Below are 12,754 nucleotides of genomic sequence, written 5' to 3'. Positions count from 1 at the left end.
ATGTACAGAATTGCCATTTAAGTAACACAATTTATCATTCAAATTGAGTAAGGTGGACTATTTCTTTTTTGTATAAAGATAGTATTCTATCATGTCACATATCAATTTCAATTTATTGTTCATACTTCTTGATAAAGTTTAAAATTATGAGCTCCTAATATTTCCCTTTTCACTTTTTTTTTGGGGTAAAAAATCATAAGTACCAAATATTGTTATACTTCAACATAGTGAATTAGTGACAATGGTGTGGGGGTGTGTACCACACCATTCATTACACACCCCATTTGGTTGAAATAAGCACCCCACTTCCTTTATATCCCTAGTACCATTTTGTTTTTAGTCAAAATAAAAAGTTATATTTTTATTTTGTAAAACAACATATTTCACTATTCACCATTTTTATTTGCCTAATTTGAGCAATTAACACACCATTTTTATGATATAACTCCCTAAAACAACAAAAAACTTTTATTAAACCCCTCAATACGACGCCGTTTCTTGCCTAAAAAAATGTGTACGTTACTAATTTTAAAACTCATGAACACAAGAATTAAGATTTGCTTTTCCATAACCTTCTGCACCGCTTTCTCCTTCCCATCACCACCATTTTTTCACTGTTTTTGTCAGTTTCTTTCTCTCTCCTCCCTCTTTCTCTCTCCTCTAAACCAGACACCTCCATTAAACTCTATTTTCAAGCTCTACTTGTTAAAGTTATTTTCTTTTGTACCCAAAAACCTTCAATTTCTGTTTTCCCACTTGGGTTTTCACTTAAATTTCTCAATTTTTTTTTTGTTTACTTAAATCGTCAATTTCTTCATCTGGGTATACTCAAAAATCACATTTCTGCTTAAAAGCTCTGATTTTTACCCAAAATACCCATCTTCACTTAAATTTCTCAACTTGTTTATACTCAAATCGTCAATTTCTTCATCTGGGTATACACTAAAACTCACATTTTTACAGTAGAGCTCAGATTTTTAACCCCATTTTTACAGAAATGGGGTGTGCTCAATCAAGAATAGACAATGAAGAAGCAGTATCCCGTTGCAAAGACCGCAAAATCTTGATGAAAGAAGCCGTTTTAGCTCGAAGCGCCTTTGTTGTAGGACACTCTGCTTACGCAATCGCCCTTCGAAACGCCGGTTCAGCGCTAAGCGATTACGGGCACGGCGAGACGGCAGCTGATACAGAGCCCCCGCCACCGCCGGTGTCAGCCGCTGAGCCCCCACCACCACCACCGCCACCGCCACAAGAGCCGCTCCCTCCTCCTCCTCCTCCATTACCCGTCTTCACCCCTTCCCCCCTCCAACGGTCCGTTACAATGCCGGAGTTTTCGGCTTCGAAACGCGGCGTTTCGAGTATGGGATCGTTGGAGGAGGTGGAAGGCGGCGGTGGCGGTGGTGGTGGTGGTGGTGGGGAGGATGAGAAAGTTGGGAGGGGGGAGGAGGAGAGTGCTATTAAAGGGATGGCTTGGGATTATTTCTTTATGTCAGATGATAATAATATGATGGGTGGTGCTGGTTTAGATGAGATTGATGAAGAAGGTGAGGAAGATGAAGAGGAAGGTGAAGATGAGGAGGAAGAGAATGTGAGAAATCGGTTTAAACCCGCCGAGAAGGCGGCGGAGGTGGTGGTTGAATTAGGGATGGAGACGCCGCCCCCACCGCCTTCCGAGGCCGGAGTTAGGCATTTTATGCATTCTAACTCCGCGCCGTCGGAGGCTTTGATGGGGAGTAGTAAGGTGGAGAATGTTGATGCTAGTGGTAATAGTGGTGGTAATAAGGTTAATTTGATGAAGGTTTTGGAATTGATTGATGATTATTTTCTTAAGGCTTCAGAGTGTGCACAGAACGTTACTAAGTTATTGGAAGCTCATAAGTTTCAATATCAATCTAGTTTTGCTGATAATAAAGGTTTAATTCTTTGTTCTTTGTCTTTAATTTTGTTTGGTTCTTTTTGTTCTTGTGGTTTGTTGAGAGAATTATAAATCGTGGTTGACTGTGGTCCCATTTTATGGAATTTTAATTAATTAGTTTATGTTATTTAGCATATTGTATGTCATGGTCAAACTATAATACTTGATAATGTTGTAATGTTGTATGTTTGATTATGTTTTGCGGCTTTTTTTTTTTTTTTTGATCACTTAAGTTGGCTTGTTGTGATTAGTGTTTGATATTTCTTGGGAGATTGTAGTATCTAGTGGCAATATAATTATCTTCTTGTCTTCACTTTCGTTTGATTGTTTTTGTTGTGCCCTTTGTTTATATCTGTTTGTATACTTGTTTCTAGCAATTATAATAATCTCAGATATAAATCAAATCTAACCTGCTGCATTTTCATTGGAGTTAACTTCTTATTATACTTGTGGTTCGAGTCTTCCAGATATAATTAGACAGTGCTCATTTGTAATTAAAGAAGTTCATCTTCTATTATGAGTTGAAGGGCATGAAGGTACTTCTGAAATATGTTTGTTTCCCATCAAAGTTGTGTGAAGGAGCATCATAAATTCGTGAATTTCACATATCTTTAACTTAACAGAATGCCTGGACTTGAGATTTTGGTGAGTTTTGGGCTACCAAATAGGTTGATGAGAGTGCATGTTTGGTGAGGGTGTGTTATTCTGGTAGAAAATATCCGGGTTATGATGAAATTCATGTTAGTCAAGGTCTTCCTTCTATACAAATTCGGAATATTCTTGCTGAACCTCATCTATTTCTCAATGCATTTCTTGTATCTCGGCTAGCATATGTGAATGTGAGCTACATTTTAGTGGTAAATGAGGATGTGGTACTGGTCACAAGGATTGACATCATTATCAATTCCTAATCTTTCATTTACATTGTCTCCGAAAATTGTTGTACCCTTGGAGAATCCTTGTTTAGGTCATTTTTAGTTCTCTCCGTTGTTTTTCTGTGGTAACTGGTAATGCTAATAGGAGTTGGAAAATGACCAACTTTATTATTTAGTCGCTGCTAAATCCCTAAATTTAATAGTGTTTGAGTTTGCTTGCATGTCAATATATATTAACTATGCTCAAATCTAGTTGCTACTACTAATGGGAAATAGACATCAACTGAGCTGTTTGCATTGTAGTTATATGTAGTCTCCTATACTGAATTGATCTAGTTCTTGGTTATGGATGAATGTACATGTATATGCTAATAGTTTTTTTCCTTTAAAAATCTATTTCCAGTGCCTGTTGATCATGCTGCCAGAGTTATGCGTGTCATTACGTGGTCATCAAAGGGCGTTCCTGATGGGGGAAAAACTGAACCTGATGACAGTGAGTCACTTGCCACTGTCTTGGATAAACTACTGGCATGGGAGAAAAAGCTATATGAAGAAGTTAAGGTACACTTCTAATGTCAAGATAATTGATATCTCATATGACTGATATGAGTCATATCTACGTGTGTGGTGGTGATTATTACATAAAAGTGAACCCAACCAATTCTAATCAAAGTGGGGTCCACATGGAATCTTGGCATGAAAGCCAATTGCTAATATCCATGTGAAAACTCTGATTAAATCTCATGCTGTATTTGGTATTTTGGTATAATGTGAGAAATAAAGGAAAATTTCAAATAAATTAGTTACAGAATTATGGTGTTAACTGTTAAGTCTTTGATGCAACTTATTGCTTCTACCTTTGGAAACTTTGAAGTTTAAACGTGTTACAATCTGGGGGATTAACTACTATATTTATGAGCTCCCTTCTGGTATGGAAGATAAATGTGCTATTTTGAAGTTAAATAATAATTTAACAAAAGCACAAGTTAACAAGGGTTTAATCTGACACACCTGTGTGTAGTGTAACATTTTTGTGTTTCGCTTATAGGCCACAAGAGTACCGGATAAGTATATTTGTATGATCTTGTGATACTTCTGAGATCATGATGATTTTTCCATGCTTTTGCCTGTTAGGCTGGTGAGCTGATGAAGCTGGAGTATCAGAGAAAGGTTTCAGTTCTTAATAGACAGAAAAAACGTGGTGCTACTGCAGATTCATTAGAAAAAACGAAAGCAGCTGTTAGTCATTTGCACACTCGATACATTGTTGACATGCAGTCCATGGACTCAACTGTATCAGAAGTAAATGATTTGCGAGATCAGCAGTTGTACCCAAAACTTGTTGAGCTAGTTGACAGGTATATATTATTTTTCTCCTAGACATTCTTTTTACCATGGATCTTTCATACACTATCTGAGGTTGCCACCTATGTTGCTTGGTCAATGAATTTGCTTCTTTCCTGTTGAGATCAATGACAACATTGAGATGTTTGATTGGATTTTAGCCTATAATTTGGAGATCTTACAACGACTAATTCTCTCAATACAACAATCAACCTTAGACTCCTTTAGAAGACTATTAACCTTACTCGGTCATACGGGTGATAAGAGAGAGCACATCATTAAAAGAAAAGAAACAGTACATATAAAGTTTGGAATGGCCAAGATTAGCCATGAGGAGTTTGAATTTCTGGATTTTGTTGGGTTGTTAAATGCCAATTATTGAACATTTGATATGTTGCTACCCTAGTAACCCTCTAAAGGTATAGTTGATGTCATTAGAAGTGGAAACCATCCTATTTATTAACCCTCATCATTTTTTACGATGATTTTAAGAGTCCACCTCAAGTTGATCATAGATGTCTTGCATTTTATGACTTCAGAGTATCGGGAAAAAATCTCTTAATTATTTGTCCACTTGAAATTTGCATTATATACAAGAGTTTGGTGCTTCTTTTCCAGTCCAGTATGTTACATTACCTTGTAATTGTTTCAAGTCATCTTTCTCTAACACGTGGGCAAGATCAACAAACAAACAATTAAAACCTTATCCCAAGACATAGTTTCTGGAATCTATTTTATAAATGACAGTGTCGATCATCATTAGCTAATTTGCCGGGCTTCTGGTGATGATCAATGCAGAATGGCTCAGATGTGGGAGGATATCTCGGTACACCATGATAACCAGCTGCAGGTTTCTACAGAACTCAAATCCCTTGATGTCTTGCTTGCTCCCCGTGAAACTAGCAAGCCCCACTATCAGTGCACCATCCAACTCTCCAATGTCATTCAACAATGGCAAGAACGATTTGAGACTCTTGTAGAACAGCAGAAACACTATGTTCGATCACTCAACAGTTGGTTGAAGCTAAACCTCATCCCCATTGAAAGCAACCTCAAGGAAAAGGTTTCTTCCCCACCCCGAGCCCACCACCCCCCAATTCAAACCCTCCTCCATGCATGGCACGATTCACTGGAGAAGCTCCCCGATGAGGTCACCAGAACCGCCATCTCATCCTTTAGTGCTGTTATCAAGACCATCATATTGCACCAAGAGGAGGAGATGAGGTTGAAGGAAAAATGTGAGGAGACAAGGAAGGAATTCTTAAGAAAGAATCAGGCATTTGAGGATTGGTATCACAAACACATGCAGCGAAAGGGTCCTGAAGCAATGGACCCCGAGAGAGGTGAAGACGGGCCTGGCAAAGATCCGGTATCAGAGAGACAGTTTTTGGTAGAGACCTTAAGAAAGAGATTGGAGGAAGAGCAGGAGAAACATCAGAGGCATTGTGTTCAAGTTAGAGAGAAGTCACTTGGAACCCTTAAAACACGGTTGCCAGAGCTGTTTAGAGCTTTGTCAGAATATGCTCACGCCTGTTATGATGCTTATAATAAACTGAGGGCCATTGTACTTTCCCAAAGTTCTAATGGCGTTCCTTCTTGACATTGTAAAACTATTATGACTTGGTGTATCATCTGTGCTTCTGTAAGGGTAAGAATGAGTTTTGACTTGCTTTTGTTTCGTCGAAATCTTGCATCTTTGAGTCTACCTACAGACAGTAAAGGCGTGATTATGTGAAGGTGAGTAGTATTTTTATAAAAGGGTAACTTTTAGATAATTTTAGTTTATGCACCCGACTGCACAATGTTCATTAATCATTAAACACTTACGAAGTATTTAAAATGGTCATCAACAACCATACGTCCATACGCACACCTCACTATCTGAAAGAACCTAAGGTTAAAATACAAAGTATATGAATAGAATACACCGTTCTAACCCAAAAACACAGAGGATAAAAACATACTGTCCCTCTGTTCGTATAATTTAAACCCAATAGGCATTGAGGGAAAATGTATATTGTTCTAACCTAAGAAACATTGAGTGAAATAGTTCAAACCCTTGAATGTTAAGTAAAAGAATACACTCTTTGTTTATGTAATTATATTAGGTGATACATTTCAGTTTGAGCATGTTTACTAATCCATGATTCAAATGTTAATTATTAATAAGAAAAAGTTTATAAAAGGTACTTTGATTTTTAAGACTACATTGAGAACTTTAGATCCGCATACAATATCTCTGTTTTACTTTAAAAAAGGATTTGATAGGAGTACTATTCATATTAACGAAATACATCTTTGTTTCAAGAAATTTATATATTGTACAAAGTATTAAATTTTCTAATGTATAAACCATTAATTACAAATGTACGTGTTCTAGTTTTTGGAGCCGGACAATATCTGCCTATCTGGAATCACTATATGAAGTTAGCAATCGATTTTTTTTTTATTATACTCAGTAACATAATATTTGACATATCTTAGTTGTACTACAGAAGTATAGAGTAAATACAAGTTAGATTTTCATAGTTGGATGTTGTTTTCCCTTAATTTATAGTTTATTCTCCAAGCCATCCATAACTTTTAACCTTTTATGATTCGTTGCTACCATTATTTTGCTACATTATAGATTGTGTTGCAAGATGCACAAAAGGAGAAATGAAGGGCAGCAAAAAAAGATTATTCAATCCCCAACATCAAAGTATTTAAAGGAATGCACGCAAGGTGTTTGAGGAATTGCCAACTGAATTTACAACATTATTTCATCAAGGTACGCATAATTGCGATTAATTCCAGAAAAGACATTCTATATTTTATATATTCTCTCCTTTTGTATTACTTCACCCGTCCCAATTTGTTTGCTTGATTGATTGGTAAAGTATGAAAAATAATTTACATGTGAATGCCGAATGTGATTATTTCTATTTATTTATTTTTATTTTATAAGTGATAAAGAACGAGACATATTGTGTACATCCTTAAAAGGCTAAAAGTAATGATTCAAAATGTCTTATTATTATAATGATTCAAAAGATGTTGTTTCAAAAAAAAAATATTAATGATTCAATAGACATCCTCAAAAGACATGTAAATTACAATGAAAATATTTATTGGAGGATATCAATGACTCAACATAGAATCAAAGTATGTACAAAGTACTCTTTAGATAATACCTTTAGAGAAATGTTATTCCCATATCTAAATATTCGTTCCTTTAGTAATACCTGTAAAGTAATATTTTTCCTTGCGCATAAATCAACATAAATGATTGTTCGTTACTCTAATTGTTTATTCCAAGTGTAAAAAAGTGATTACCCTTCGTTATTGGTTAATAGTGAGATTCATCACAACTTTTACAAAGAGCTTATATATATATATATATATATATGAAAGCTATGTTCAGAATTCATCCATTATCATTTACAAGAATTACAATTCAGAGGAAAAAAAAAAGAGTGAAACACCAAAAAAAACAATTCAAAAAAAAAAAAAAAAAAAAAGGAGAGAAAAAAGAGAGAGGATGGCAGAGGGAGTTCTTTTTGACTTAGCTGGAAAAGCCTTGAATTACTTGGCTGAACCAGCCTTTAAAGAGGCTGTTTCCTGGTGGGGTGCACGAGATGATCTGAAGAAGCTTGAGAAAACCATCAAGATGATCCAAGCTCGAGTTCGAGATGCTGAGAGGCACCAGGAAGAGCATGGAAACGACGCCATCAAAGAGTGGCTTCGGAGGCTGAGGATGGTGCTTTACCAAGCTGATGACCTGTTTGATGAAGTCCTTACTGTTGACCGCCAGAAACAGCGGAAGGAGATTAACAAGCACAAGCAGGTTTGTCTTACTTTCTCGAGGTCTGGCACTCTTTATTTTAACTGGAAAATATCTCGTGAAATCAAGTCTATTCGACAACAACTAGATGAAATTAATTCAGACATTGCTGGCTTAGAATTGAATCCCTATCATGATCATAGAGATGAACCACAATTCATAGGGGCTAGAATTCTTAGCAATAGGGAAACTGGCTCTTTTGTGAAAACAGAAGATGTCATTGGTAGGGAAACTGAGAAAAAAAGTATCATTAAGATGCTTTTAGATCCCAATAATGATGATGGAAAAAGGATTACTGTGATTCCAATTGTGGGGTTTGGGGGTCTTGGAAAAACCACTCTTGCTCAGCTGGTTTTTAATGATCAGGAGGTCCGGAAACATTTTAATCTTACTGCATGGGCTTGTGTACCTGAGATAGATAATCAGAATCAAATATTGAGAAAAGTTTGTCAGTCCTTATGTAATGGTCAGGATAAGAGTCAAGTCCCAGTGGATCATATTAAGTCAAGCATCCGAGAATCAATTAAAGATAAGAAGTATCTGCTTGTCTTAGATGACATATGGGATGAGAGTCGGGATCATTGGTTAGATCTTTTAAGTTTGCTTGATTGTGGTTCAAGTGGGAGTAGAGTTATTGTAACAACACGCTCTGCTAATGTTGCAAACGCTGTTGGGACAACAAAACCCCACAATCTAGGTCTTCTAACAGAAGTGGAGTCTTGGAATCTTTTTAAAAAAATTGCATTTGTATCAGAGAAAGAGGAGAGTAATAATCCTAATTTGGTTCAGATTGGGAAGGAGATTGTAAATAGTTGTGGAAATGTTCCCCTTGCTATTAGAGTTGTTGGAAGTCTTCTCTACTCAGAAAGAAGTGAGAAACACTGGCAACGAATTAGAGAGAACCAACTCTCTAAGGCAAAGGGGAAGGGAGGTGATAACATTATGGAAGTGTTGAAGTTAAGCTATGATTACTTGACACCAGCATTAAAGCAATGCTTTGCTTATTGTTCATTGTTCCCAAAGGACCATGAATATAGTAAGAATCGTTTGGTAATACTCTGGATGGCGCAAGGATATATTGATCCATCAAGTACAGACACCGGTGAAGAATACTTTATGGAATTGATAGGGAGGAATTTATTTCAAGATCACCGAGAAGATGAAAGTGAGGGTGACGAAAGTGAGGGTGACGAATACTGCAAAATGCACGATTTAGTGCATGACTTGGCTCAAATTATTGCTGGTGAAGAGATGAAACAATTGGTCGAGCCTTTAGATCAAATATCTTCTGCTGATGGACTTGTGCATGTGAGTATTAAATTGAGAAAGACAGAAGATGCTGAATTATGGGAAGCTCCCCAGCCATTGCTTGCTGCTACAAAGATGCGATCATTGATAACACTTAGAGATTATCATATTTATAGTGCTAAACCATCAACTCTTGAAATGGTGATTTTGAAATTTCAATCTTTGCGTGTTTTAGACTTGGAGTATATGAATATTTCCATTGTCCCAAATTCTATAGGGAAGTTGAAACATCTAAGGTACCTTAATCTTGCTAATAATTTTGATATCAAATGTCTTCCTAATGACATAACAAGATTACAGAACCTGCAAACACTGAACATTCAGCATTGCTATCACCTTAGAGAGTTGCCAAGAGAATTTTGTAAATTGGACAGCTTGAGGCACTTGAGAATCTCTGGGAGCGATTTGCGTGATTTGCCGGCAGGATTTGGGAAAATGACATCTCTGAAAGTGTTAGATTCATTTATAGTTGGGGAAAACAATGGTATAGATTCATTACCTTCCTTGAATTTTACTGGTCTAAAGATTCAATTTAACAAGCGGCGAAGTGATGCTGTTGTGGAAGCACAAAGAGCAACTTTGATGAACAATCAGAAATTGACACATCTTGAATTAATGTTTAGATCCATGGATGTAACTCCTGATTTAGGTGTGGATAGAATGTTACTGTCCTTGCAACTGCCTCCAAATCTTAAAATTATCGAAGTATCAGGTTACAAAGGAATTAAGATGCCACGTACATGGTTTGATGGGCTTTCTAAGCTTGTTTCCATTGATATTGTGAACTGCAGTAAGTGCACAGCTCTCCCTCACTTGAGTAAGTTGCCTCGTCTCAAAAAACTTCGTCTTAACTATATTGCTGGCTTGGAGTATGTAGAAGATGAAAACGACAATTTGGCGGATGGTGGAAAATGTGGTTCTGGAGCCCACAATGTCTACTTCCCATCCTTGGAGTGCTTGCTATTGCAGCATTTGAGGTCTCTGAAGGGGTGGACAAGACCGTCAAAGGATGACGGTGGTGAACCAAGGCAGTTATTGTTTCCTCGTCTTTTGATATTGGAAGTATATGAATGCCCCAAGTTGATGTCAATGCCTCTAGCTCCAAAGCTGGAGTTGTTAGAAATTGAAGGTATCAATTGGAAATTGTTTGAATCCAATTTAACGTCAATTGAAGATGAGGAAGCAGCTTCACCACCATCATCAAGGCAGTTGTTGTTTCCTTGTGTTATGCAACTGACATCACATTTCTGCCCCAACTTGATGTCAACTGATGATGAGGAACCAGCTTCTTCATCATCAACTACTCTTTTTACTTCATTAAAAGAGTTGGATATTTCTGAGATTGAAGATGGATCAGCTTCTCTGTCAATCAGTAGTAGGTTCTCTAATCTACAGAAAATAAGAATATCAAAATACGATGAACTGGCAAGTTTGATGATAAAATCTTCAAATTCCATTCGACATCTCGAAATTCAAGGGTGCAAAAGGTTGAAAAACATATCAGTGGGAAATCTCTCTGTCCTTGACACACTGGAAATCTGGGGCGATATTTATGACGCGGGTAATGATTTTGAAGAAGAGATCTTTCAAAGCATTGCTTGCCTAACCACGCTTCAGAAACTTGAAATTCAAAATTACGACAAGTTGACACAACTCCCGGATGAGATGGGCAACCTCTCCTTGCTTCGTGAGCTAAGGATTATTAATTGTCCGAAAATGGCATCACTTCCACAATCATTACTAGGCCTTACCTCCTTACAGAAGCTTTACATACGGCGTTGTCCAGATCTGGAAAAGAGATATGAGAAGCCCAATGACCAAGATTACCACCTTCTCCAACATATTCCCGTTGTTGAATTGTGAGTTTTTCAGTCCCGCACTCCTACACTTTGTCTTTGTATTACTCGTACTTCGTATTTTATTTATCATACTCATGTCATTATTATATCCCACTTTAATTGCATTTAATGGTTTACGTATAAATTTCTTACAAAATATAGTACGTACAAGTTTATCTTATTGATAAACAAAATTTGTTTATTGCATAACATTTTTATAAATAAATCAATAACTTCTTCATTAAATGCGGGCTCCACAAGTGATGGTGATTAGATAAACTTGTTCCCTCAAAAAAAAAAAAAAAAAAGAAAAAGATAAACTTGTTGATTTTCTTAATTGCAAAAAAACCATGTGATAACAATTTAATATTATCTCAAAGATAAACTGTGCCTAACTCCTAAATTAATACGGAATACTTGTTACTTTCCCATCTTTCATTGACTCGTGCTATTCACGTACTCTATTTTGGCTAGCTTTCATGATTTATTGTTAATGAAAACTAAATACAATCATGTAATACCTTGTTAGGTTGCCTCAGTTTACAATTTTACACTTTCAATATTTTATACGGAGTAATTTTTACTTTTTGATATAATTAAAGATATTAGTGATTAAAATAAACCAATAACTATAAATCCAACCCATGCATCGCACAAACGTGAAATGAGAAGTGTTTGGTGTTATTTCAATCTCTAATATCAGTATATAAGTGCACATGACAATTACTTTTGTGCTCACCAGGTAATAAGGAGCAAAATGAGATATTTACTATGCCCTCCGTTTCATAATCTTAGTCCTATTTAGAAATTTTTAACTATTAAAAAATAGAGAAAAACTTCTAAATTTCTGTCTAGATATAGGAAGAAACATGGTTATATGTAATTTAGTTTTATTTGTTTCGATGAGTACATTATTAACATCTAAATTTTATAATATTTGCTAGTGCGATATTAAAGATATTTTCGATCAAGATTTACATCGATTTACGTAAATGAGACTAACATTGTGAAACAGTGGAGTCTTATTTATCGATAATTACTGATAATTGAAGATATTAGGCTTACCACATGACTGTAGACAGAACTGAAATCTATATGGTCAAGTTTCTGTGATACTGTGATGCATGTGCTTTGGATAGGTCTGCATGAAAATAATCTACCTGGATTGATGTTTGTGTTAGTTATAAGAATTGGGTTCTTTTTTAAGGATCAACAATTTCTAATCATATCTTTACAATTGCAGATGGTAACCTATTGAGAGAACCAAATCAGTCTGCTTTATTAATCTGATGAAATACCAAAGTACAATTGGTGAATGCTGTGACAATGGCTTCATGACAGACAACTCATTCTGCTGTAAGCATCCTCATTTTGTCAATTGGCTTTTCATGTAGATTTGTCTCCTAAAATTAATCATTAACTGTTATGTTTATTGCAGCTCTTCCCATATGCTGATTACAACAAGTTTCTGTTGTTGTAAAATAGTCTCAATGCTATCAAATCAGAGGAAAAGTAATCCATAATATCTTCACTCAGGTGATCCTGCAAGCTTTTAGTTTTAAAATTTCAGACATGAATCGCCTACTGCCTTTTATTAGCTGAAGTTTATTGAGTAATTTTCTGAGTTACTAGTGCAGGAATGCTGTACCCT

The 12,754-nt window shown here is 36.1% G+C and overlaps 2 protein-coding genes across 2 annotated transcripts; both read left to right on the top strand.

Annotated features, from left to right (window-relative positions):
• Window positions 1-374: 374 nt before the first annotated feature.
• LOC145594593 (protein ALTERED PHOSPHATE STARVATION RESPONSE 1-like) lies at window positions 375-5,870 on the top strand. Its single transcript, XM_081650914.1, has 4 exons — window positions 375-1,913; window positions 3,194-3,351; window positions 3,925-4,148; window positions 4,933-5,870. Exons 1-4 carry the CDS (start codon window positions 998-1,000, stop codon window positions 5,732-5,734), a joined length of 2,100 nt encoding a protein of 699 aa, XP_081507040.1. The 5' UTR covers window positions 375-997; the 3' UTR covers window positions 5,735-5,870.
• Window positions 5,871-7,585: 1,715 nt separating this feature from the next.
• On the top strand, window positions 7,586-12,542 carry LOC145593911 (putative disease resistance protein RGA1). The gene is made up of 2 exons (XM_081650271.1): window positions 7,586-11,124; window positions 12,347-12,542. The coding sequence occupies exons 1-2, from the start codon at window positions 7,655-7,657 to the stop codon at window positions 12,351-12,353; spliced, it is 3,477 nt and encodes a 1,158-aa protein (XP_081506397.1). The 5' UTR covers window positions 7,586-7,654; the 3' UTR covers window positions 12,354-12,542.
• The last annotated feature ends 212 nt before the right edge of the window (window positions 12,543-12,754 follow it).

The sequence above is a fragment of the Chenopodium album genome, chromosome 19 (genome assembly GCF_948465745.1).
Source record: "Chenopodium album chromosome 19, dcCheAlbu1.1, whole genome shotgun sequence".
In the NCBI taxonomy this organism is placed as follows: Eukaryota; Viridiplantae; Streptophyta; class Magnoliopsida; order Caryophyllales; family Amaranthaceae; genus Chenopodium; species Chenopodium album.
Note: the sequence above shows the minus strand (reverse complement) of the source record. Positions and strands in the feature narration are given on the sequence as shown.

Excerpts from the sequence above, each read along its gene's own strand:
- LOC145593911 (XM_081650271.1), top strand. The coding sequence starts at position 7,655 with ATGGCAGAGGGAGTTCTTTTTGACTTAGCTGGAAAAGCCTTGAATTAC.
- LOC145594593 (XM_081650914.1), top strand. The coding sequence starts at position 998 with ATGGGGTGTGCTCAATCAAGAATAGACAATGAAGAAGCAGTATCCCGT. Across the intron at positions 3,352-3,924 it reads AGCTATATGAAGAAGTTAAG|GCTGGTGAGCTGATGAAGCT; the intron begins GTACACTTCTAA and ends TTTGCCTGTTAG. Across the intron at positions 4,149-4,932 it reads CTTGTTGAGCTAGTTGACAG|AATGGCTCAGATGTGGGAGG; the intron begins GTATATATTATT and ends TGATCAATGCAG.